At 48.7% G+C, this 27,301-nt stretch overlaps 1 protein-coding gene across 1 annotated transcript in view; it reads right to left on the bottom strand.

The window, feature by feature from the left end:
• EXOC3L4 (exocyst complex component 3 like 4) overlaps nt 1-18,358 on the bottom strand; it is a 29,435-nt gene extending 11,077 nt beyond the window's left edge. Inside the window, exons 1-9 of the mRNA XM_051622212.1 lie at nt 18,043-18,358; nt 16,222-16,621; nt 12,220-12,871; nt 9,136-9,253; nt 7,987-8,112; nt 6,792-6,892; nt 4,736-4,831; nt 2,291-2,405; nt 166-288 (exon numbers count right to left, since the gene is read on the bottom strand). Coding sequence (XP_051478172.1) covers nt 166-288; nt 2,291-2,405; nt 4,736-4,831; nt 6,792-6,892; nt 7,987-8,112; nt 9,136-9,253; nt 12,220-12,871; nt 16,222-16,576 — 1,686 coding nt within the window. The 5' untranslated portion in view covers nt 16,577-16,621; nt 18,043-18,358. The remainder of the gene's footprint in view (nt 1-165; nt 289-2,290; nt 2,406-4,735; nt 4,832-6,791; nt 6,893-7,986; nt 8,113-9,135; nt 9,254-12,219; nt 12,872-16,221; nt 16,622-18,042) is intronic.
• Between the last annotated feature and the right edge of the window lie 8,943 nt (nt 18,359-27,301).

The following is a 27,301-nucleotide window of genomic DNA, read 5'->3' as shown; positions in this document are numbered from 1 at the left end:
TATGTAGAAGTACAGTTAATAGCTGAACTTCCCCCATGAGCAGCCCCTATGGCTATGAACAGCACCCACTGCTGGAGAGGAGTCTGCAGGTCAGACCACACCCTGCAAAATGACTGTGACAACCCCCCAGCATCACTACACCCAGGCATGGGACCATCTGGTTACCTGCCCCATGGGGTCCCTCATGTGCTGCAGGTGCTCAGAGAACTGTGAGACTGCTGACGCCAGTGAGTCCGGCCTTTCCGTCTCAAAAATCCAGTCCTTGGTCAGGATTTTCTTAAAGAGTGGCTGAAAAAAAAGACCAATATACTGATGGCACCAGTGGTGTTCAGATAAGCTGATGTGCTAGTTGAAGGCACCCAGCTGGATGCCTACTCAGGGATCTCAAACCAAAAAGCACAGAGCACTGATGTTGCACCCACTGTGTGGAGGCACACCAGGAGTTAGGCACCAGGAGCACAGAGCAGGCTGGGTTTCTCTCTCCACCTGTGGAATTCAGACTCATGTCTCCCTTTTCTGGGTAGGCACCCCAATGCAGACAGGAGAAGCATCACTCCCCTAGCAGATGTTTTAGCATTAAAGACTTATTTGGGACACCTCATTTTCTTGCTTTGTGCCTTTTAATTGAACAGCTATTTCCATAGATAAATATGTTTGTATCCCTACTGTATGGATGAAGAATGAGGAGTGAATGTTAATCAGAGGAAACTCAAGCATGGTTAGAACAGACTGTGGTGTATAACCAAGTACACCAGCATTACATGGGTTTGTACCAGCTAGGGACATGACACATCACTTGGTAGTGAATCTGCTGGAAATCAGCCTGGTAATCCATCACCCCTCCAGCCTCCTCCACAAGAAAGTGACACTTGTCTTGCTTACAGCACTTGCAGGGGCCTGTCTGTACTGCCTGCAGACCTGTGCCTGCACAAAGCGTCACTGGGATTTTCCTTCTGCTTATTGCTCTGATGCAGTGTGAGGAGAATAGCATCTGGGAGCATCCCCAATTTGATGCCTCATGGTCGGTGATGACATGGGAGCGATGGCACCATTTCCAATCTGCCTTTGGTGCAAGGTGCTCTGACTATGTGTCTCCAGTGGGCTGTTTCCTTGGCCTGGCAATATATTCTAAAGGCTTCTGGTGGCACCTGGAAAATACTCCTTTAAGGGCCAAATTCAAAATATCCCTTCTCTGGCACATCCCCTTTGTACTTTTCTCCACACTAAGGATCTCTGTCTTTGGACTCCTGGCAATGTCCTTCCCAGCTATTTCCCCCACTCCTGCCCTCCTGCTGTGCTCCCAGCCAGCTGGAAGGCTGTTTAGAAATGCCTTGCCTCAGTCACTCTGAGTTCTCACAGCATTTCAACTCTCTTGCTCAATGCCTTGGCTTGACTCCCTCTTTGCCTGCCCCTTAGGCTCTGTGACAAGCTCTGCAGTTACTGGAAAGTCCCCTCCAGTTCCAGTCAGGCTTGGAACTGGAGCAGTTGTGTGACCATCTTGGTTTCTGAAAATTATGCCTGGTGATTTAGAAAGTGAATTAGGATGAGTGAAAAGGAGTGTGACCAAAAGCTTGTTTTCTCCAATCTCACATGTTAGACCAGCTAGGGTTAGTGAACCTCAAGCTGGCTGAGAGCAGAAAGTCCCATCTATAGCACCTGGGGACCACAAACTTCAAAATGCTTTTAAGTGTCTCAACACAAGTTAGGCTGATATTGGAGCTTTATCAGCTGATATCAGAGCTTTAGCATCCTCACACTGAAAGAATCATTCTTTCTTCACCATGGAAACTGTCTGGAAAAGCCACTTCTATCAGAATGAATTCTGTGCTGTCTGAAGAGGTTGATAACAGGCTGCGATGGCAGATCAAGTAAGAATAAATTGAAGTCCTTAAAAATCAAAATGTTTTGACACAAGAAAAAAATGTCTCATTGGGAGTGTCCAGTTGGCTTTCCCAGTGCTTCACTACAGGCAAGGTTTTCCTCCACTGTTTTGCCTGAGATGCTAGAAGCCACTATACACCCTTTTGTTTTGGTTGCTGTTGTACTAAAGTAAATGGCTTGACAAATGTCCCATTGCTCGTAGTGAAAAGCTCCCAGGATGTGTCACTTTGGATTAAGGAGGATTCCTATGAATGTTAGACATGATGCATTCTGGAGGGACGATAACATTATGGACTGGAAAATGAGATCTGTTGGTGAGACCAGGGAAGGGCAATGGCCCTCAGCTGCTGCAGTGGTCCTGCATATAGCCCTTATATTAAGGAAATAATGTGGCAAATAATCCTCTTACCTGTGTTTTTGTTCTTAATTTATTTAAATAAATATTCGTGAAGTTCCTTGTCAGAGCTGCCAGAATCTTCTGCAGTTCCTCAGTGTTGACTTTAAACACTGTTTCCAACCCTGACCTAGAGAGAGAGAGAGACATGACTCACGGGTTAATGTTTAAATGTAAACTATTACACTGCCCTAAGCATTTTATCCAGATTGCCATCTTGGGTATGGTTTTTAAATAAATTTTTGTATCTAGTACTTCCTCTTGGAAACACTTAATGGGTCAAAGTAATGATTCTTTTGCACAAGCCTATACACTGAAAATTAATCACAACTGAGTAACTGTGCTTAAAAAACCACCTATTTCCTCATCAGGTGGGACAGTTCAACCATGCAGAGCAGTTGCGTAGGCTGGTTACTTTTTCACTTGAGCAACACTTCTGCTAAATGATCTCCAGGTACCTGAGAGAGCATCGATGGACTTACGGGATAAAAGAGAAGTAAATCATACAGCCAGAGATGGGAAAGCTGCTGACCCTGCATCCCCCAGAGCCAGCTGACTCACTCCACCCAGCATCTATCAGCAGGGGCCAGGACAGTGGAAACCTGTGGAACTTCCCAGGGACAGTGAGTACTTCTGCAAGGTGTCACACTAACGAGGAAGAAAACACAACTTCCAAGAGGTTAATGAAATTCCCAGCTCTCCAGGTGGGCTCTGGGGACATTGCAAGCTCCTGGCCTGCTTCTCACTTCCCATCCCTGCCCTGCTGTAACACACCCCAGGGGAACTAAGGCAGCACCATCAAAATGCCAGTGGTCCCCAAGCTTCCCTGGATGTGGCATGTCCACTGCTGTGACCACAGAGCAAGGCGGGTTCCTGCCACTCCCAGTAGTTAATTTATATGTCTGAGGCTGCCCAGACTGGACTACAAAACACCTAATAGCAACCCTCTTGTCCCAGGCTGGGGGCTCAGGTCCATAACTCCTGATGAACACTTGAAGTCTGGGTCCAACATCTGTAAAATCTTGCTGTTAGGTCACCTACCTCTGCCCAGCAAGTCATCACCCCAGGCTGATGAATTATGGATTGGTTTGGTTTGGAGGGACCCTGAAACATCATCTAGTTTCAACCCCCCAGCATGGGCAGGGACACCTTCCACTAGACCAGGTTGCTCAAAGCCCCATCCAACCCAGCCTTACATAGGACCCACAATTTCTTTGAGCAACCTGTTCCAGTGTCTCACCACCCTTTCCGTGAAGATTTGCTTCCCAACGTCATATTTAACTCGACTCAGAAATAACCCCACTGGAGCCAGTCCACCACCCAAACACCTGCCAGCTCCCTGCCCGGGGCTGGCTTCTCCCTTCACCACCGCTCCAGTTCCCAGCAGGAAAGGGGAGCACAATCCTCCCCAGGGACGGGAGGAGAGCGGAGGAAGCCGGCTCCTCGGCGAGGTTAGCATTGCTGGGGAGACCGTGCCATCTACAGACTTCCCGAGGGTAGTGCTCACCGCGGAGGAGCCGCCGGCTCCTGGGAAATAGCGCCACGACAAATCCTCTGCATCCCCCGAGCAATGTTTGACAGACAGTGAAGAATACTTGGCAGACGGGATCCCTGCCGGAGCCGTGCAGCGCTGCAGCAGCGCGGGCTGGGGGTACCGGCCCAAGCTCCCTGCTGCCCAGACCCCAGGCATTAGCCCTGTGTCAGTGCACGGCGGGGATGGCCCCAGATGATGAAGAGTACCCGGGCCTGGGTGGGCCGTGTCCCCGCCTGGCTGCAGAACGTCCCCCGGGGGCAGGTGCTGCTTGAGCAGCCCTGGTTCCCCCGGGAACCAGCACCAGAGGGCTGCAGCAGCTCTGTGGGCAGCTGTGGGGCGGGAAGAGAAGGGACACCATGTGCCACATCACTGGGCTGACTGACCAGACCCTGGGACACACACTGACTGGCACTGCCCTACTTCCTCTCCTGGAAGCACTCTTTGATAGCCAGAGCTGGTGAGCAACCTGTTCATCAGAGGTCTTTTCAATGCATGGCTTTAAATAACTAATCCTTAACTCGTGCAAAGTCCTAGAAGTTCCTCTTGGCAGCAGGGGTTTATTTTCAGGTTATTTCAGTTTCCTCCAGCCCCGTGCCAAAAGCAGCCATCAGCCTGTGTTGTCGGGTTTATACTGCTAACCTCCAGAATAAAAAGTGAGAAAAACCCTCCTCCGAGGCGGAAAAAGATGGGCTGAAAATGAGTTTAAGGCCTTCACACGAACACCGAATCCATCCCTGCTTCTGTCTCTTCACCCTGTGACTTTTACCTGCACCTCTTGGGGATCATCGCCCTGTGAGGTGGGAAAGTGCTGGAGGCTGAGCAGCCCAAGGGGTACCCCAAGGAGATCTTGGTCTTCCTTTTTGGGACACTGCCACCCTCCCAGCCCCCAGCAATGCAGCAGCTTGGCTCAGGGGGAGCAGACTTACGTCAGGTCACAGAAGCTGTTGATGTAGGCAACGAAATAGGGCACAAAGATGGGGCTGTCCTGGGCAGTGCTCCACGCTATGAACTCCTCCCCAAACCTGCAGGAGAAGACACACAGGTAATGCTAATGGTGAAGGGACTGAGAACAGCTCATTTCTGTGTACACAGCAAAGTCAGGAGACACGGTGGCTGGCCAAACATGTCCCCTCTGTATGCAGACACTTTTTCCAGCTGTTGTAACATGTGTGTGCACTGGAGGGGAATAGATGGCAGATAATTATTGGTTAGGGTGCTCTCGCCTGAATGGGTAAGCAGCACTTTTGGAGAGATGCCAGGGATCTCAGCATGCCAAATCTCTGACTTTTCCTCACACTGATGTATTAATTGTGGCACTGGTACTCAGGCTCGTAACTCTAGACCTTAATTTCTCTGACTTTTGGGGAAATACGTATATGTGCCCTCTTAAGCACACAAGGCTTGATTTACCTCAAGGCTGATTTGACAACAGAAAGTGAACAGAATAGGTCAGCACACCTACATTTCCCCCCCATAACCTCAGCGTGGTGTGTTCAGTAGCTGTTTTCTGAGGAGCACAGCTTTTATGTCAGGTTTGGGCAGCTGTTTTACAGCCAGGTCTGCACTGCAGGCAGGAGGCTGTGTGCTCAAGAAGGCTTTGCCTGGTGGTCCCGTTCCTTGTCAGGGTAAAGGAACCTGCTTGGGCTGGCCTCAGCCACTTGCATCTCAGGTTTGTTTAAGAAAAAACCTAAGTTTCAGTGACCCTTTGATCTGGGAGCCCTTGCTGGCCAGGCTTGCGTTTTACATCAATTTTGTTTAAAAAAAAAGAAAACAAGGGCGGGGAAGGGGGGGAATTATAAGTAATTTTAGAAAGAACAGAAGGAAAAAATAAGAAAAATGGGGAAAATAGGGGGTAAAAAAAAAAAAAGAATGAAACATCAGCACTGTGTTTCTCTTGAAAAGCCCAGGCAGGTTTCAAAGCCAAATAGCTGGTTTGAACTACCCTGCTTGCTCAGAGTATGGGAGACAAGTGTAGATTGCTGGGCTACTAGAGAAGAAGGTTTAGAAGGGAAAGTGTTGCCTTTAGTACACTTTGGACCCCTGCCATGCCCTGGGTTCACCATCTGAGAAAGCTGCACCTGGGCTCCCCACCCTCACTCCTGCAAAACGCCTCTTAGCAAACGCCACTCAGCGCCTGCTGGAGGTAGGAAACTTCAAAGGTTAATGAAAAACTATTTTTAGTCTTGCTCAGAGTTGATTCATGCTGAACAGCCTTCCTTCCTCTGCAGATCACTGCTCCAGCAAGTGGCTGCAAACCTCTGGAAAGACAGCCCCCCAGAAGGGTGGGACAGTGTGTTGCTGTGCTGGGGCCCTCTGAGAGCCAAAAAACCTTCCCTGCAGCATCCCCAAAGCACAATGCAAGGGAGAAGGTCTGAGGCCATAACTCAGGGACTGCCAAGGACAAACACATTTCAGCCAAAGTGCAGGATGGTGTGTCCCTTGGACACTGGGTAAATTTTAAAAAGATTCTGAAGGCAGCCCCCCTATATGTTTTGCCTGGGTGTAATAGAGAGGGTCCTATCAGCCATTTCTATGCCCATAGCCACAGGATGCAGGAGAAAACCCTCTTGGCAGGTCTGAATCACCCAGATGATGCTTTGGGAAAGCATGCTTGGGGGCTAGGGCTCTATAAATCCTGCTTCCTTGTGGCTGCAGCTGAAAGAGACCAGCATCCAATGCCACAAAGGTCTTGGATGGATGGGACCACAGTAGTCCCATCCCTCGTCAGCCAGCAGCTCCTTCCTGGAGCTCTGACTTCAGAGTCTGGGACTCACAAGAGTTCCAGCTGGGTCTGTCTATGACTCCCTCCAAGTTGTTTTGCAGCTTTCTCATTACTGGGCTTATTGTGATCTCCAATTCTCCCAGGAGCAGGCCCGTGCCTGCTTGGTGCCAGTGTCTGGCCCAGTGCATGGACCTTTTCCCTGCTTTTTTACCAATCTGGGACTCATTTGGAAGGAATGTGCTGCCCGGAGTGGTGATGACCTTGGTATGAATTCATGCAGCTCTGCTAGACACAGCTCAAGCATTTTCATTTCCAGGCTTCTGCTGATCACTCCAGAAATCTTCATGTGCTCCCCAATGATCTAGAAAAGGGCATGAAAAATCTCCAATGAATGGGACAAGCATGGGGGAAATATCCTTCACAAAGATCTCATGCAGCTGTGGTTAATAAAAATTGTTCACTTAACAAAGGGGGAAGCAAGTTGTTGCCAGGTGGTTCTCATTATTCTCTGGGAGTTTTAAAAATAATAATCCAGAACGGTCCAAGAAGCACAGAATTATCTGTGGCACAATCATTCATCCATAATGGCCCCATGTCCTTCTCCTGTGTCAGATAGTCATAGTGGTGACTAGAGCCCTGAGCTGCCCTGGTGCTGTCCTCCTCTTTTGCGGGAATTTGCGGGGTGGATCAATTCCTAACCCAGTCCCCGGGTCCCCATGCTGAGGGTGGCTATAAGCACCATTGCTGGGGACTGTCTCTCCAGAAGAGGCAGCCTGCAGTCCCACTCCAGCGCTTCCCGAGGCATCCTACCCATTTGCAAATCCAATTCACACCTGCTTTCCCAGTGACCACACAACATGTAATATTCCTCTGTGGAAAATTAGTCACGGCAGCAGGCAAAACTCTTTGATTTTATTTCTTTCTCTCTCTCTCTCTTTTTTTTTTAATTCTTATTTAATTGAAATGACTCAACCCTTTGAGTAAGGAGAATGAATCCAAACCCCTCCTGGATTTATTACCCTGTAGTCCCTAAAGCTAGTAGGAGCTTTTGGGTTTTTTTGTTCAGTTTAGATTGGAGTGGCTGTCACTGCCTTTGGCCTTTCCATATCTGCCACAGCCCCAGGACAAAGTCACTCTCTCAGCCAAGGGGTTTTTCTAACAAACCTTTTCGCTGTATTTTCCTTTCTCTTTCTATTTTCTAATCAAAGAGATTTAAGGACTTTAAAATCAGTTGCTTATTATGTTGCTGACACAATTGACAGCAGGTTTAATTTGCAGCTAGAAGGCAAGCGGGAGAGCAAAAGTTGTAATAAACGGCATTTTCTGCTCTAATGTATTCTGCCAGTGCGTGACTAACACATTATCACAGGAGGTGGTACCTCACCCCAGAAGGTAACAATCTAGTTTCCCTGGAGCCACAGAACCCCCCACATTTTGCCCCAGCTAATTAAATACCGTTTGAATATCAAAGGAGAGTGAGGAATGGTAGAGGTTTTCCTTCACTTCTGGATGAACTTCCTTCTCCCACTTCTCCGTGACCTCCAGTCTCAGGATGTTTCCAAAATAGCTTTTGATTTTCTCCTAAATGTTAAATGTAGGAAGGAAAGATGCAGCTCAGGATAACAAAGAAAGCACGAGGAAAATGGCTTGCAGCATTTAGCTCCATTGGCACATGAGTGGCACAAAAAGGTAAAGCAGAGTCAGAGCTCTTGCTCCAGAGCCTGTCAGTCTACATGGGATCGCAGGAAAAACCAGGAGCTGTGCTGAGTGGGGGCAAGGTACTCCCAAATCGAGGGAAAATCATTCTCCTGGCAGGGAAATATTGTGTCAGCTGTTTGACTGCATGATTGCAAAGTCTTCCAGGATGTGTAATGCACAAGGACAGGTTTAAAGATCAAACTGGTCCTTTTTGGTGGTACAGAAACTCAAGTTAGTGACAGCAATCTTCAGTCCTGGCTGATAAATCAGTCTTGTTGCAGGTGAAACAAAATGAGTCTCTGCCAGCACTATGGAGCAATACAGATTTTATTCAGCTGGGTCCCTTGAGCTCACCTTCAGCAATGCTCCATTTCAGAAATGGTTTGTGAGAAAATGAGCCCAGGAAAGAGCCAGGAAAGCATGTAGTCTTATACAGATTCCCAGCCAGGGACAGAAGATAGACAACTGCAGAAGGGGCTTCCTAGGAGCAGCTGAACCATGGAGTGGTCCTCTGTTGGGGACAAGCCCCGAGTTGTTTGACTATATCAAAACTCTAATGTGAAAGTACATCATGAAAGTAGCAGTTTAAAAGCCTTCACATCTAGCTTTGCAGTCCATTCTATCTGATGAAGCCCAGCTATGATCTTTCAGTATGCCTCTGCCATACTGTATGGGCCTGGTACAGTCCCTTTGGCTCTGTGATCATCCAGGCTCAAGCTCATGGCCTGCTTCGGTCTCAGAATTGATGTTCAGGATTTTTTGCTTTTGATTAAAAGCCATTCTGCATGGTGCTGGCAGGACTTAGCACCTGGGGGGGCTAGGAACTATGGTGCAGCCATCCAAGAAATTGTGCTGGTAGGCTAGGGCTCCCTGGGGGCTATATGGAGGCAAGGTTAAAGCTCTCACCTTTGCAGTAGTGATGTAGTCATTCTTCAGTTTATCCCAATCACCTGGTGTTAACAGCAGGGACAGGTTTTCTGTCTTAACTTCTGGTTTGAGATCAGGGTGGCCCAGAAGGAGTTCACTGGAAAGATTCAAAGGAACAAATTACGTTGCCTCAGAGCATGAGTAAACTGATGGAATATTCATGTGGCATAAGCTACATAATTATTAAGCCGTGAGAAATATACTTAAAGCTCAAATTGCGATGCTTGTTTTCAAGCTTTAACAAGAAAATCTTTCCTTACTATTCAAAATCCTAATTATTCAAAATCAAAATGATCTAAGGTTCCAGCCCACCTTAGAAATCATGAGACTTCAGAGTTGTTTGGACATGAAAAGTGCTATGAGAATTTACTTTTTAAAATAAACAACCTGAGGCTGATTCATCTGACTACAAGCCTGTGAAATGCCTTTCAGAGTCATTCCTGTAGCAGCGTGCTGCTTTGGAGGGAGCTGACCTCCCTGGCTCCTTGCTGGTGTCACATCACAGCTTATGTCAGCCTGTTATTTTTCTCTGTGCTTTATCCCTAGCAAGGGGAGGTGGCAGAGCAGGTCCTGCTCTGAGCAAGGCAGCCTCTGGAAAGCACTCCCCTGCCTGGGACACAGGCCATGGCCGCACAGCCTTTCCTCCGCAGGTGGAGGCGGTGGGTGGACGTGCAGCTTCAGAGCCTGGCTCCAAAGTGTGCTCAGCTGACACGTGACTTTACCACTCACTTTCCTCTGGATTGCCATGTAATCAGGCCAGCTGATTAGTGGAGAGGCAGGGAAAGGGAGGGAGCTCTTGTGTTTCTCCCTCTGGAGTGAAAAAACCCATTATCAGCCTGTACAATTGAATGCATGACCCCTGCAATCTGCCATGGACTGTGGAGGCATTGCACCGTTCAGGGTGTTGAAGGTGGAGAGGAGAAAGAAGAAAAAATATTTATGCACTTGAATAAGCTCCAAGCAGTCACCTGGTTAGCAAGGAAAGCAGCTGCAATGTCCTACACACAGCCTGCTCAACCACTGAAAAGGGATCCCATCACCAAACCAGTGCTGTGACCACGGCTGGGTTTGAATTCAAATGAGGATTGTACTGGAAAAGGTGAGGCTGGTGCAGAGTGACTGCTCAGCAGAAAAAAAAAAAAGCTTAGCTTGCTGATAATGTCCTGGAGTCAGTATTCCTGCAGTGATGGTTCAGATTCCTCAGTGGGGTACATCTGCACATGTGGAGTATTACATGGCCCAGTCTGCTGCTCATTTAAAAGGACATCACAGATTTAAATACAAACTCTCCACCATGACTTGAAAGATTGGCTCAAATGTATATACTCTAAGAGCTTATTCCCCTGCCTTTTTTTCCTTTTCTTTTTTTTTTCCCCTATTTTTTTAAATTGTAACATTCTTTTTTTCGGGGATGCGTCCCAAGAGGGCATGAAATTCTTTTAGAATGGGAATATCAAATGGAAACAGCCCAGCCCAGCAAGGTGATTGCAAGCAGTGGCCACAGCAGCTGCAAGTTCTCAATAAGCTCTTTCATGGCATGTTAGAGAAATACGATGGGGGCACTTTGCTTGGTGCAGAACCTGGCTGCTGAAACTCAATTATTCCTCCCTTTCCTGCAAGATGAAGTGCAGTGCAGTTCCCAGGGGCTGGGGACATGCACAAATTTCCATCCAGATGAGACTGGCAAGGACTCGTGAGGAAGAGGAGCAATGGGTGGGAGTGTCATTCCCATAGTAGTCCTGCCCTAATGCTAGTCGGCCTATGCTGTGGTGGTGAGGGGGTTACAACCATGTAATCACAGCCACCAAACCCTAAGTGGGGTTTTAGGAGCAACTGGGCAAGTTCACAAAATTAATCTGTTGAGGGCTATAGCCCCCAAAACAAAGCCCATCTACAGTGCCAATGTCTCTGAATCAAAAGCTACACCATGGTAACAGCGCTCTGAGTAAGTGTCACTGCTGCCTGCCCTCCTCCATCCCTGCCCTGCTCCACCACTGTTTGATTTGGTGTTCATACTGCCTTCATCTCATGCTTTTGCTTGTTTGAGGGGTACCAACTGGTTTGCACTTGTCCCATCCCTGGGCATCTGGTTCAAACCATTCCTGGAGACTAACTACTGGGACAGACATGATTTTGCTTTGACATGGTTGTTTTACATGCTCATTAGCAGACCATCTTCTGTGGATGCTGCCTCTCTCCTCCTTCCCACCCCACTGTGTATTTGTGTTGGATTTTAGTATGGGACCTCTTTGGGGCTGGCATGATGGGCTGTGGTCTAGGCCAGTGAACACCTGAGGACACTGACACTCAATGCTGGCACCTTCTAGAGGTGCCTATCTTAGATGTCTCCTTTTGGTGTAAAAGAAGGCAATGTCCAGCAGTACCGATTTCACTCCTGTTGCAAAGAATTCCTGTCTTCACTCCCACATGCCCTGAAGTTGATGTCTGATGTGTCTATGCAGCTCTTAGAACATTTTAGTCATGCCTGAATTGCCAGGAGCTTTAAGAGGTCCTGAAAACCATGGATCTCCCAGTGGACACATCTAAGCCAGAGTTTTGGATTTAATGTGGCTAATTCCAGTAGGTGATGTCTTGGTGTATCCTCAAGACAACTTTGACCTCTGAGCACGGAGGGTAACACAGCCTGTTTCCAAATGCATTGCAGTTTTAATTAAACAGGAAAAAGGCAGGGCTCCTCCACAGATCCCTCCCTGTGCCTGGAAAAGTCACCAAGAAGCTGCTGGACCATGCAAAATATTTGCAGAGAGGGAGCAGGTTTATCAGAGCTGCAAGGAGGAGCTTCCTGGCACGTGAGAACATCAAGTGGGAGAGGGAGGGGGAAATGGGGTAATTTAGATCTGTGAAAAGCAGCAAGTGCTGCTTCATTCAGAAACCTTTGTCCCCACCTATTAATAGATTAGCTCTCTGCTCTACTGCACAGAAGTGACTGTGTCTCTCTTTCTTGCTGAGAAAGCTGACCACAGCCAGGTGCTTTCGCAGCTCCCCACAGCCCTGCTGCTCTCTGGAGGAGGCTGAGGCCGCGTGGCCAGCACAGCAGCTTACCCGTGGTAGGTGTTGGCCACCCAGTTGAGCAAGGTGTAGAGCTCATTGAATTCCAGTGGTCTCCGGGAGAGATGTTGCAAGTGTGAGGCAATGGCCTCGTGAAAAGCCTCCACATACATGTCACACACCTGGTACTCCTCTGGATAGCACTTTTTTACTGATATCTTGATTTTCAGTAAGTCTTCACTCAGACGTTTCTGGAGGAAACTTAAGTGGTGATCAAGCCAAGAACTTTCTTCTTCCTTAGATGCCAGGGGTACCCCCAGGACTCTTTTTCTAGCACTTTCCTTGACAGCTTCCCTCCACTCCTCCCTCCACTTTCTGGGTGTGCCGAGCAAGTCCGATCCAGGACCAGCAGTGTGGCCTGTATTAGGATGAGCTGCTTCTTCACGGGCAATTAAAGTCACCAGGCAGGTCAGCATGGTGTCCTCTACAGTGGGATGCTCCAGTGTTCCCACCACAATGGACTGGATTGTGTTCATGATAGAGTTATAAAGCAAATCCACATCCTTGGATTTCCGTACAAATTCCTGGGGGTTATCTTTGTATCTCTCAGCATCCCGTTCAGTGATAGTCTCATCTTCCAAGTACTTGATGCTTGCAAATGCTTCCAAAAGTTGCCTTTTCTGAATAAGTTCATTGATTTCCATTACTGCCAAAAGAAGAGGGGAAAGGATTGGGACAAAGCAGGAGTTAGGTGACTGACAGGTTGGTAACAGGACAAGGTTCCCCACAGGGAGGCTTGCAGGGCTGCTCTGAGTAGCCAGGTCCCATCAGTACCCTGGAGATTAACCTCCTCAATCTCTCCACTCCTGTTTGACACCGAAGAGGAAAGCAGTGGAAATTGAGCCACATCTCTAAACTGTGGGTTTCAGAGCTCAGAAATATCTAAAAAAACCCCTGATTATAGCCCTGCAGGAAAACCTCAAGCACTGGCTAATGAGGCTGTACAGAGGGACACTGGGGTCTCAGGCTGCACAAAACCACCCCTGGCTCTGCCCTTTGTCAGTGTGGAGCTGAAGTGGGACTGGCAGCAGGGACAGTTTGGGATATACTCTCCCAGAAGGATTTCCTTAAGCAGGGATGTCCTTGCTTCCCAACATGGCAGCATACTCAGCACAGCTCTGCTGCTGAATTGGCCACAACATCTCTGGCTGAAAGGATGTGTCAACATGTTGCCTGAGAATGGATGGAGAATGCCCAGGAGTCCAGCTGGAGGAGTGGAAGGGGTCACAGCAGGACAGACCACTTCATGTCTTTTGAGCTTCTGGGTCAGACATCACACTAGATGGTCATGTCTGCTCCCAGCCTACCCACCAGCATGTCCTCCACAGATACCAAAGCCCTGGGGGAACGGGATACTGTACTGGGGATGCTCCTGATAAATTTCTGGGAAAATTCTCTGTTCAGATGTAACCCTGCGCAAAACCTGCATTTCCCTCCTGTCTTGGTTTTGTGTATTATCAAGTTTTCCTGAGATACATCCCCAACTAATGTTTTAGATAAACTGGCTCTTGCATAAGGGAGAACTGAGCAAAACGGTAATGCAAGCTGCAGAGGTTGTCACTGGTGATTTGCACTATGAGGACTACTTGAGATGTAGGGACAAAGGTAGCAAGCCAGGAACTGGCCCATTTGTAACTTGCCACCCTTTCCAGCCTGTGCCTACCACAACAAATGGCCTCTGAAAGACACATCTTATCTGTTCCAGACATTTAGATTTTTTGTGAATGCCTGTGGTCCCCAGCCTCCTCTCAACTAAAAGGTTTTGGGGAGTTCTGGAGGACCAGAAACCACAGTTTCTCAGCACTGTGGTTATTGCAATCTGCAATAATCCTTTGGCTGGGGAGTGAGGAGTGTCTCTGGGATGGTGGTCCTGGGGTACCAGCAGGAGGAAATGGAGACACACCCAAGTATGCCAGGTATGTGAAGTCCACTCACCTGGGGTGGTTCATGGTGGGATGACCTGACTATAAACCTGCAGTCAGATGCCAAGTACTGCCTCTCACCAGAGATGTTTGTTTTCCACATGGTGAGCAGTGCTGCTTCTGGCTGGTGTGGGGTGAGGATACAAACCTGTGGGTTTTTTCCTGGTGCTCAGTTCTCATGTGGGTTTTCCCCACTGCTTTTGCATTTGATGGTGCAAGAACCACTGCCTATTTGCCAGCAATAGAAGAGGTATTTGCCACATGTTGTGGAGATCCAAGAACACTGTTAGCTTTTGTGAGGCCCTGGGAAGCTCTCATCATCTCCAGCATCATAATAGATGCTCTGGACAGGAGATCCCACTGGGACACTGGGCATAGGTCAAATGTTAAAAAAGGAGAAGGGAAAGAGTATTATTTAGGCATGTGTGGTCACTGCTTCTGAGACATACATGTTTAAAATGACATGGAAAAATTGGAGAGCACTCAAAGAAGATATGAAGGACTGGTACACAGCCCATAATTTGTGCCCTTGGGCTTGTCTGCACATAGATTTTATACCATATGCACGAAATACACTGTGCAGCATTGGACTATGTGCATGTAGACAGAAAGATAGAAAATAACCCAACTATTGATACAGCATATGAGGCACAGATCTTTGAGTGCCTATGTGGAGCCACGGTGGCTTCTGCACTCAGAGGGGAGTGTGCCAATTAACTTAGTCTCTTCTAGATAAATTAATATAAAACCTGTGTTTGCACAAGTCCTGGCAGTGAGAGACTAAAGGAATACATTCTGTTCTGTTTAGCAAAGTGGGAAAACACCATTTAATCACCATCTAGGATAATTATTCAGGGAGGTGATATTGGGTGCTAAATGGATCTTTAATTTAGCAATACAAGATCAGCCAGCTGCTAGTTGAAGGAAGACAATTGAAAGGCAATTAACCATTATGCAGCTTAATGGTGCACATGATGGAGTCTCCATCACTTGCTGTATTTATCTCAGGATGGGCTGTGTTTCTGACAGAGCTGTTCTAGTCTGGGCCAATCACGAGTTATTTGGCACAGGATGGGCCTTATTCATGCAATTCCTCAGCTTGTTTATTGCAAGAGATGAAAAGGGCTTATGATAACATTTTCTGTGGCTCCTCATCCATGACCCTTTGAGAACAAATTAGCAAAGTTTATGAAATGGGCTCAGATCCAGTTTATCAACCTCACGATACATCAGTGCAAATCAGTGAATAACTTCATGGCATGGTAGAACACATTACAGCAGTGAGACTATCTCAGCCCTTCTATCTGATCCCCATGACATCCTATGCAGTAGACCAAGGATTTCTCTCTAGAAATTTAGGCTGAGGAAAGGTCAAGCCATGTTGACTCTCCTCAGTCTATCTCCTGGTGGATGCATTGTAGTACCTCTGCCTTGAGAAGGTGCAGGAGAACGGTGTTCAAGTGAAGATCAAAGTCATTAAGTCTGCCCACACAGGGGGAAAGGTGAGAGCTATACTGAAGGCAATTATAATTTGACTAAGACCTATCTATGTAATGCTGACAAAATACATGAGATTAACCAGCCTGAAGAAAGCAAACTGAACAAACACTTGCAGCACCTCTGTTGTGAAAAGAATAGATGGAAAGTATGTAAGAGAGCAAAGCAGCAGTGGAGGTCCCTTTGCAAGGCCATCTCTAATATTAGGAGTCAAGGTGAAGGTCCTGAAGCAGATCACATTCAAATAATTTCTTTTCCTCATCAAGGCCTTATAGCAACCTACAGAGTGAGAGCTGAAGAGCAGAGATTGTCCAGAAGTGCAACGCAGGCAATAGCAACAGCCCACATTGCACTTCTAGATACTGTCAGACCAGCAGTTTCCAAACTGTGCTCAGCAGATTGGTAACTGATATATATGATGGATGAGTTTGTGCAAGGGGTGACAGTTGTCCCTGCCTGGTAATGGGATGCCTGGTTCTTTAGCGTCTCTGTTGGGCCCAAGACTTGCAAAATGTCAATTACTTGAAGGTTACATATATCCTGCCAAGCAAGTTACACTGGTAGTTTTGCTTTTTACCTGAAAGAGGTTTTCCTTGAATAGTCTCTGCTTCTACCTTCTCACCAATCCCCTCCATGCCATTACAGATTGCAGCTGTGCTCTCCTCATAGTTCTTGGGGAATAGCAACGATAGTCGTTTTCGTTTCCAAGCGCCAGTATCTGTCGTTCCTTTTTCTTTGTTCAGACTTCGTGTTGATTTCCTGATGCTTAACACTTTTTTAATACCTCTTTCCAAAAACCCACTGTCACTGCTATGGAAGGTTGGGCTGCTCAGTTCAGAAGCAACCTCTATCTTTTCCTCCTCTGCACTGTTTGTCAGAGAGGCTGGTTCTGAGGTCATGCTCCTTGAATCCAACTCTGTATCTCTATTCATCTTGTTCTTCAATAAGGAGTTTTCCAAACAGGTTGATGATAATCACTGAAACGCACAAAACAGTAGGATTAGATGAGGGGTTCATAACAGGGTACTACTGTGTCTCCGAAGTCAGTCCTGGACGGCAAATCTGGCCCATACCTTTCCTGTGCCTGATACAAGGTCAGAGCAAGTTGTTCTAGCCTGCAGTTACTGAAACAAGCTCTTTACTTACAGGCACCAGGTGCTGGCCAGCATTTAGCTCTGGAAAGCTCAACCTAAGTCCATAAGTCAGGCAAGTGGCAGCTATTTCTCCAGTGCCAAAGGATCCCTAAAGGTCAGAGATGTTGAAATCTGTGTACGTGTACCATTTAGGTTGGTAACAAGGTATATTTTTGCTTTCTGTCTTTCTAGATGGATTTCCATCCAGGTAGGAACATCAACCCTTCCTGGGTCTTGCTGAGGTGTTGCCACTTTCTGACGTGCATGCAGCAACTTTGAGTCGTGCTGCTGCTTCTGCCCTTCTCTAGCCTTGACCTGCCTCTGCTGGAGTGAGTGGTCAGTGGTGGGTGGCTGAGCTCTGCCTCAGCCCCTGCCATCAAACCCACGGCAATCTCAGTACTCCAAATCGTCATGGTTACCGGCTGTACAATGTGGTAAAGTTGCTCATCACTCATCCTGCCTCGAGCACTGCAGCCTGGCATGCTGAGAATGACTGTCTTGAGCACTGAGCAAGCCCCTGTCTCAGGGGATGCTGCAGGAGATAGCAGATTTCAACTGAAGACCTTCCATCAGTGCTCCTGGGCTGCAGTCACATCCCCTGCACTTGCCCAGCTCCTGCCCTGGTGCAGACAGTTTGACTCCCCTCTGCCCACTCTGAGGTCTGGCCTGGCTGGCTGGGAAGGGGGCAGAGGGGGAGGTTTTGCCTTCCTTTCCCTCCGTTGCACAAGGCTGTCACCAGGTCACCAGTTAACAGGGCCTGCTCATGGGGATATTGTGTGCTGCAGAGCCCTGAGAATGGAAAATGCTGCGTTTCACTGGGGCAGGCTCCAGGCAGCTCAGAGATCAGTTTAAATCATTAGAAATATCTCTTGCTTGAGGTCACCAGGAACTGCGTGACTCTGGTCTGTCCAGCTCACAGTAACCGGACGTTGAAATACGGTTATAGTGAACAAATATGTTGGAACTCTGGAAATACATCTCAGCCTTCCTCAATCCGAGTATTTAATCCTTCATTGCCTTTCTCAGGAGCTTGCCCCATCACAGCCCATACAGACGGTGGGAGGGAGAGGAGGGCACCCCATTTTCCAGGGATTTCAGAGGGAAGAAAGATGGGAAGGAAAGGTAGGAAGGGGTCTGGGTGCCTAGCTCAAACCCTGCATGGAGGGGTCTGTGGCTGGAGTGGAGTAGCAGGAGCGACTGAAGGGGTGAGAGACAGGGCAGGAGGACCCTAAACTCATGGTCAAGGGAAGAGAAGGGATACACACCTTGGTACCGACAGAACTGATCCTCTCTGCAGCAAGCTGGGATAAAGCAGGTGTGATCCTCAGAAACCGAGCACAGCGCCGTGCTGCCAGAAATCCTGCGGAGATGTGGTGGTGGGTGGGCAGCTCTGCAGGGCAGGTCCAGGTGAGCTCACCCACCTCAGCTGGCTGGAGCACCAACTCCCATGGCTGCTCTGTCTGAGGGGCTCCCTCCAGGTGTGGCGCCGCTCTACATTCTCCTTCACCTTCTGGAAAAGGGTGGTTGGAAGTGGGACAAAAAGGCCTGTCCCCACCTGCCTGAGACCTCCAGCACCTTCGCCTGTTTGCTTCCCTGGTGAGACTCCAGCACTCTTTCACTTTCATTATACTGGGCGTTTAAAAGAAAGAGAGGGGGTGAGGATAAATGCTGAACAAGTGCCAACAAGGTTAATTATTTACACTGAGACCAGAGGCTTGACAACAGGGTAAGCTACTGGGCTGAGCTGATCTGGAGCAGCGGGGGAAGAAGGATTTTGGCACCTGGTCCTGCCCTGGCAGGGTAGAGCCCCATCACATCTGGATGGGGGGGTTCAGAAGCAGCCCCAGAGCTGCTGGCTGGGAATGGCTGCATTTCCCTCCCTTCTGCCTAATTCCTGGAGGTCATGGGTGCCTTTTTCCCAGCAATGACTGCCAGGTGTGGGTGAGGAACAAGGAATGCTATGTTCCGCACTTACACATTCATATATTCACCTTCTCACTCCCCGTTTTGCCCCTGAGGGCATCTATTTCCATGGGGATGTTGACCCTGGATACTTCCAGCCCCAGAGCATTTGGACACCTGAGGAAACTCAAAGCAAACAAGCAAAAAAGGGGTCTGGAAAGTTTAAGTTACATTAAACACAATCACTTGCCTTGTCACTGAATGGTATAAGTGATTTAAGCCTGGGGAGCCTGTGGTGCCTGGACAGAGACAATCCAGGCTGTCTGGCTGGGCACACCAACCAGTCAGTCCCAGGCAGCTGAACCCCTGGTGTAAAGCAAGAGGTGTAAATCAGGAGGTGCCATTGTGCCATGGGCAACATGAGCTTCTTTTCTTCAGGAGCCTGCCAGCATATCACTTCTCAGCATGATGGAGAGATAAGAGGGTTAAGTAGGGGTTGGTGCAATGAAATACAGTCCTGTGACATTTGGACTTTGTGCCATGCAGAGGACAACAGAGAGGTTCATAACTTCCCTATGTCTGGGACAGGCTGTGTGCCCAGGCGATGGGAAGTGTGTGGGGTGGGAATAATTATGATCAACTCAACAGGGAAGAGCGACAGGACAGACTGGCTGCAGCAGCACAGAAAGAAGGCCTGATAGTGAGATGTGACTGGACAGAGTATCATTTGGGGCTACCCCATGATGCAGCAGGAGTCCCGCCTCAAGCTTTCCCCAGCCTGGTGGCCCAGAGCTGAGCTTTTAATCCACAGGCTCTTCAAAGGCACATTTAAGCCAGAGACCGCCCTGCTGTGCTGGGGAAAACCATGATGGGTAATGATTCTGCCACTCTGGCAGGGTGACAACAGGGAAAAAGGGAGGGAGCTATTTACTCAAGCACATGCCAAGGTGTAGAAAGCCCCTTTGGACACAAAGTCCAACTAAACCTCTTTCCCTTCTGGTCAGTAATTGACTCCTCTGCCATGCACTTATGGACAGCATGTCTGTACAGACAGGCTTGCTATGGCTGAGGTACAGCCAGAGCAGGCAGCAGGACAACATGGATGGAGACTGATCTGAACCTCCCTTGGAGCTATCAGCTACCCCAAAACAGAGAGGGCACCAGGACTGCTTAGATGCTAATCCACACAACCCTGGGGAAGCTCCACACTCTGCAGTTTAGGTCATCCCTCTCCCTGCAACTCTTTCCAGCACTCTCTCCCAGCACCAGCTCTCAAGGAGCACACCTGCTCCTGGAAATGCAATCAGGGCAATGTTGATTCCCCAGGAGTCATGAGAATTTTAAAATTTACTATGTTGTGCAGTTCTTCAACATTTTGCTTCAATTTTGCTAGAAGGTCATAACACTCAAGATACCTGTGAGGGTTAATTTTCTTCAAAAAGAAACCTAAGGGTGTCCTTACTGCAAAGAATAAAAAAACCCCAGAAAACCCAAACAATTATTATGGAAAAGTTAAATAAAATGGTGAAGTTGGGTGATGCTGTAATACATCTGTCCCTTCCTACTCTCTGTAGCCCCTGGAGAGAAAAGTCTTCCAGAAATCCTTGTCTCTCACATGTCCCCATTAACAGACCTGCAGTATCAGGTGCAAGTTTTCTCAGCAGTACCACAGTGAGTGTTGAGTGAACTTTGCACTAAAAAGCTGATGGTCCTTAGTGCTGTGGGCACCACATGAACACCACCCTGTCCCCAGTGAGCTGTGGGGCACCATTGCCAGGAATCACAACTCTGTGATGTTTCTCCATTCCTTCCAGCCATCAGGAAGGCACAGTCCTCTGATGATAAACTTGCAACCATGCTCTTAATTTGAAGCAGATTAGTGAACTGGAGAGAAAAGACAGTTCTTGCAGTAGGTGGCCTCCAACTGTTTGTCCCCAGCAGTGCTTTGGATTGTCTCCTGCTCAGCCTTTGCTGATCCACCCACAGATGCAGCAACAGCCACGAAGCATCCTGGCTGTGCCGTATGGTTGTTCACATGGAGCTCTGTGAGGTTGTTCAGCCCCACAGGAAATGGGAACACATGTTCCTGAAAAGATCTGGCCATCTGGAGGAAGCATCGTGCAATTACCTTCCACCCAGCAGCACCAGCTTAATTACCTTTTGGGTGTTCAGGCACAGTCGTGAGAACAGATTAGTCATCATCTAGGGCATTAAACATCAATGCTCCCAGGCTGAGCTAGCAGAAGGCTGGTGGACCAGGCTAAGTTTGGACCTTCCCACCAGGAGAACTCAACCAGGAGGAAGAAAAGAGAAAAGAAGGAAAAAATGGATTGAGAAATCACAGGAGAGAACCTAGCAAATCCAGGTGAAAGCACTGGTTCTTCAGAGCTGTGGTCAGGGATCTCCTGACAAGTGGCTGCTTCAAGGCAATAGCCAATTTTTGCAAGCTCCATTCATTGAGAAATTTGCATCCCAGATTTAACGGAAAACCAGGCTTGTTCTTAGCTGTTTGGTTGTGTGACCTCAGCTCCTTTTTCTTACTCTACTTCATCGTGCAGGAGTGCCAAAGTGTTTTCACTCTATCTTTTTAGGCTTAGCCTAATTACTGATAGATGCTAATGGAGAGGAGTTGCTGCTGTCTGGATGCTAGTCTGATGGGGATGCAGAGGTGCAAGGTCCTGTGAGAGATCCAGGCATGTAGTAAGGATTAGAGGATTATTTACAAGCTCCATGCTCCTGAATACCTGGATATTTCTGGAAATGTTGACAGGTTTGATCAGGTCCCTTTTCACTGGGCAGCTTTCCAGCCACTCTTCCTCAAGCCTGTAGAGTTGCCTGGGGTTGTTGTGACCCAAATACAGGACCCAACACTTGGCCTTGTTGAACCTCATAAAATTGGCCTTGGTCCTTCAAACTAGCCTGTCTGGGTCTCTCTGCAGAGCCTTCCTTCCCTCAGGCAGACCAACACTGCAACCCAACTTGACGTCATCTGCAAACTTAATGAGGGTGCACTTGATTCCCTCATCCAGATCACTGATGAAGATGTTAAAGAGAACTGGCTCCAACACTGAGCCCTGGGGAATGCCACTTGTGACAGGCCACCAACTGGATTTAACTCTATTCACCACAACTCTGTGGGCCTGGCCATCCAGACAGTTTTTTTCCCAGTGAAGTTTATACCAGTCTAAGCCATGAGCAGCCAGTTTCTCCAAAAGAAAGCTGGTCTTTGGCATATTCTTCCTGGCTGAATCCCAGGCTTGGTTTGATGGAGGAGGAAAAGGTGCAGTCTGGTTCTTATCTGTATAACACTATGAGTTCATGGCTTTCTTCCAGTGCTGGTGGGTGCATGTATCTCACCTTTGTATTGCCCACATCAGTGTGAACTCTGCTGTCCACAGCAATGCCCCAAGGAAGGGGGAAGTGAATTTTACTGAACATCTCCCCAGATGCAGCCTGAATCTCCAGCCTCTGGAAAGCTGAGTTTTCCGTAAGGAAAATGGTGGTGGCTGGGAAAAAACTGAGAACTAGTGCTTCATTTAAATATACATTTCTGTATTTTTTTTTAAATAAGTGTTTTTGAAGTTTCATTGAAGATGTTGTCACTGGAATCATTAGATTTCTATAGAGATTATAATGATGCATTTTGAAGAGCTAGTTTCAATCAGTCAGTGCTTAATTCACATATCAATGACTCCATAAACCCTAAATCCATAAATCTGCTGAAAATGCTCTAATCTATTGTGCCACGAATGCCTGCAGGGGCTCATTGGAGTGGAGATAATTTGCTTAATGAGCCACTGCGGAGAGGGTGGGTGGTGGGTGATGGCAGAGGGGCCTCACCCATGTGAGGCAGCCCAAGCTTTGGTAACTGAGCCAGTGTCAGAGCCCGGTCACTCTCTTTGGTTGATTTGCCCCAAACTATTTCACGTGCAATCCATCAGTCTGACCCTCAAAGTCTTTCCTGTTATTTGCAGTGAGTTGTACATCGTTTCCGCACGGTGGTGGTGGGGTGGTCAGGCCTTTCTGGCGTGTCTGCATCTGGCCACTATGGAAATCACCATGTCGCTTTGTTCAGAGCAAATTGGTTAAGCTTTGGCTGATTATTAAGCTGCTGAAGGCAGCTTCTCCTACCCAGTTATTGGAGCATTTCCAAACCCTTGCTGCTGCTGCAAAACACCGGCCACTTCTTCTGGTTGAATAGAGCCCGTTTAATGACACTATTGTAAACCAGTCCTAGGATTTTGTCCTTTATTTTATTAAATGCGTTATCCCTGTGGAAAAGTGGACACCAATAGAAAATGGTGCCAGAACCTCCCTCCAAGCAGCAGGAGCACAGGAAGCTCCTGAGGAGGTCACTCTTGCTTACACCCCAGCTGAACGTCACCCACGCAGTCGAGCAGCTCAGGTGTGTAATTTAAGTGTCCCCAAAGCAGTCAGCCCCAGGAGCTGTCAGTCTTGTTTGTCTGCAGCCCTTCCCAAACTGGTAATTTTTTTCTTTGTCAGTCCAGGGGGATTTCTATAGCTGTGTTTTGAAACCTTTTAGTGTGGGGGGCTATAATGGAGCCCTAATTGCAGTAGCATAACAGGTGCTGCTCTAAAAATGTTGTTTTCTTTTTTGTAGAGCTTAATTTGATTTAAAGCAGTGACAGGGACACAATGAATTGCTCACATGCTCTGGCAGATTTTGCCCCTCCTCCCTGTGGCTCTTGCAGAAATGGGTGCAAAAACAGCGTATGGCAGCACATGTGCCAGCCAGCCACTGTGGCCCCACCAAGCCCCAACTGCAGGGGCACCAGCAAATCACAGAATCACAGAATCTTAGGGGTTGGAAGGGACCTCGAAAGATCATCTAGTCCAACCCGCCAGCCAGAGGAGGGTCACCCAGAGCACATCACACAGGAACATATCCAGGTGGGTTTTGAATGTCTCCAGAGAAGGAGACTCCACAGCCTCTCTGGGCAGCCTGTTCCAGTGCTCTGTCACTCTCACAGTAAAGAAGTTTTTTCTGATATTTACATGGAACCTCCTATGCTCCAGTTTGCACCCATTGCCCCTTGTCTGAAGACCATTCCTGTAACAGCCATCCTTGGGGGACTGAAATTCAGAGGCCATGAGCCACTCTGCTGCAAAAGACGGGCCAGCTGCTCAACGTGAGCCGGCGTCGTGTGCTTGCAGCCCAGGAAACCAACCTTATCCTGGGCTGCATCAAAGGAAGCGTGGCCAGAACGTCAAGAGAGGTGATTCTCTCTCTCTGCTCCATTTTTGTGAGACCCTACCTGTAGTACTGTGTCCAGTTCTGGGGCCATCAACACAAGAAGGACACGGAGATCTTGGAGTGAGTCTAGAGGAGGGCCACAAAGAGTATCAGAGGGCTGGAGCACCTCTCCTATGAAGATAGGCTGAGAGTTGGGGTTGTTCAACCCAGAGAAGAGAAGGTTCCAGGGAGACCTTACAGTACCTGAAAGCCGGGGAGGGACTTTTTGCAGGGGCATGTAGTGATAGGACAAGGGGGAACAGTTTTAAGCTGAAAGAGGCTGATTTAGGTTAGACATTAGGAAGAAATTCTTTCCTGTGAAAGTGGTGAGACACTGGACCTGGTTGCCAGAGAAGTTATGGCTGCCCCATCCCTGGACATGTTCAAGGCCAGGTTGGATAGGGCTTGGAGCAACCTGGTCTAGTGGAAGGTGTCCCTGCCCATGCAGAGGTGTCAAAACTAGATGATCTTTAATGTTCCCTTCAACCCAAACCATTCTATACTTCTATAATATGATTCTATGCTTGAGAGGAGCACAGCGGCTTGAACTGCCCTCCTTGCCCCCCCCTCCATGGCCACCCTTTCCCCACGGGCTCCCACACATCTCCTCCCACGGGGCGGCAGCAGCCCGGCTCCTCCGGCATCTCTCTGTTGACAATCCCTGCGAACCTCTCAGGTGTCCCTGCCCCCCGCAGCAAGCCCGGGCTGTCACCGGCACAGGGAGCTGCCGCAGCCCCAGCAGCCTCCCTGCCGACGCACCCCGGGGGGGTTGTGGGGCGGTCTCACAAAATCCGCCCCCGGGGCGCACACCCCGACGGGTGATACTTGCATGTGCTACGCGGCCCTTTGAGAAAGCCTATGGATCACATTTCCCCAGGGGCAGAAAAAAAAAAAAATAATAATACCGAAACAACTACAAAAACACCACCGAACAACAAAACAAAGAACAAAAAGGAGGCGAGTGGAGCAGATGTAAGTCTGCAGTGCCAGGGCTGGCTCTGTGTTAGCGGGAAGCTGTGATCCGTCCGGGGTGAAGCCAGGAGAGGCTGCCCGGTGCTGCGGGTTTGTGCCCCGGGGGAACAGAGCTGCCGTGGGGGTGCGTGGGTGTCCCGGGCTCCCGGGGTGCTCTTACAAAAGCCTTTCTGCCCCGGAGCCAAAACCAGACCATAAAAGATCTGCTTAATTGCTTCTACCTGCTCCAGCATCAAAAAGCTGCTCCAGCTTTGGACCTGGGGAGACAACACTGACTTTCTTCCAACTTTGAAATAAAGGCTTCAGATTTGCTCAGTGTTTACTTTCCTCCATGTGCCACTACATCACCCCAAAGTACGCTGTAATTTTAAGCTGTCTGCATGGGCTTGCATAGACGTGCACATATGTAGGTGACACTGAAGCACCACAGACCATCACATGTTTCTTCCTGTTAACTCTTGTAATGCACATTTCACCCTCCTGTAGTGTTTCTCTCTGCTTCCTTCCTTCTGCAATGTTCTAGCACTGGCAGGGTGAGGAGGATTAAAGCACAAAATTATTTTTATTTCACATTGGTGAGAAATCTTTTACTTCTAGGTTGGAAAGTCAGCCAGTCAGTCTGCCTTTGTCCAGCACATCTTGCAGGAATGGAAGTAAATAATGGCATCAGACTTAAGACCCAGCTTTTCTTTCTGTCCTGCTTGAGGAGGGTGAAATCCAGTACTTGCCAGGGCAGGAGAGGGCAGGGGGGAGATCTCAGAGATCCCTCAGGGTCCCTGTGTCCTGCCAGCCCAGACCCTACTGCTGTCCTGCCAAGAGCAAAGCCCAGCAGCCTGGCTTGGACCACTTTGTCCCCTTCACTGCCAAGATGTGCCAAGTGTCACAACAACATGGCTGCAACTCTATCCCTGAGCCCCCAGAAAACTCCTCTGAGCCATGTCTGTGTGGGCTGTGCAGCAGCAAACACACCGCTGCATTGAGCAAGCCCTGTCAGTGTGCGTCCCCTCCTAGCTGGGCAAACCTTACCAACCTTCCTTCTGTTTTACCAGCAGATGTGGTTTAATTTGACCTAACACTATCAAGATGGTTTTCAGGGCATGACATGCCCTACAAGCCACAGCACAGCCTTGGTATGCAGAAAACTCCAATTCACACCCCTCCTAGGACTGAGCCAGACTCATCTCTGTAGAGCTGAGGATGTGCTGGCATTAGTTGGAAAGCTGGAAGATGGATGAAGCTCTCCATGCCACGGATACATAGCCCTCTTTGTGCCACTGCAGAGTTGAGCTCTCCAGGGAGCATGCTCCCTCTTCCCGGGATTCATGACCTGCAGCCAGCTCCTGGATTTGCAGCAGCACCCGTGTCCCTGCCAAGCGCTTTGCCGTGGGCACAGCACCCACATCAGCTGCAGGGACAGGGTCCTCGCCTGGGAGCCCAGGACTCTCACCACTTCTTGATGCCACTGATGCCAGATGGGCTTCCCACTGACACTGAAGGAAAGAAATAGTTTTGAAAAGCAGTTTTGAAGACAGCAGATGGGAGTGAGCTGAGCTGAGCTTTCTGCTTGTTTCTATGGAGCCCCAGGAAAGGCACTGGTTCCCGGTGGCTGCCAGCACTGTCCCTTCCCAGAGGGACACTTTTCCCCTGCTCCTTGCAGGGAAGCAGCAGCCCACTGCTCTGCCCCTGGGCATTTCAAACCCAGATCCCACGCACGAAGCAGCACTGCAGAGCTCTGGCACAGCCACGTGGATGGAGAGTTGGGCAGTCCTGGAGGGAGACACAGCACCGACAGCAGGTTGGTGCCACACCATGGGGCATCTCTCTTGCCTTCTTTCCCAGGCTAGCAGCCACATCAAGCAATTTGCAGAGAGAGTAAGCCATTTGTGATCCCCCCCAAAATATGAACATTTTCAGGGCTTTGGGGCTTTTGTTGGGGTTTGTTTGGGTTTTTTTTTAAAGTTTTACATGAAATGTTCCCTGATCTTTTCTTGCGTTCTCCCCGTTTTGCTTTCAGCTGTCTGTTGGTGGAAGCAGATGGCAAGAGGTGGCAAGTGATGTTTGGTGTCCTCTTTGGTGTTCCCTGTCATGCAAACATACCTTGGTAAGACAAACCCTACCCTAGGTACACACAAAGTTGCCCAGCCAGAGATGGCTGACCAGCCCTGCTCCAGGGACTGTTCTGTCACTGGTGTGATGCAAAGCAGGCTCTGAAAGGGATACTGGCACCTTGCTCATGGCACAGTGCCCAAAAGGTAGGAGCTCAGCCCTACTAGGGGCTTTTGGGCTCCACAGTCTGTCTGATCACCCCCAACTACCATCCCAAATCTCTCCCAATGCACTGGCAATTTCACCAAACCCAGTCCTAAAGTGCTACTGGTTTTCTCCAGCTGAAGTTA

Source organism: Apus apus, chromosome 5 (assembly GCF_020740795.1).
Source record: "Apus apus isolate bApuApu2 chromosome 5, bApuApu2.pri.cur, whole genome shotgun sequence".
In the NCBI taxonomy this organism is placed as follows: Eukaryota; Metazoa; Chordata; class Aves; order Apodiformes; family Apodidae; genus Apus; species Apus apus.
Note: the sequence above shows the minus strand (reverse complement) of the source record. Positions and strands in the feature narration are given on the sequence as shown.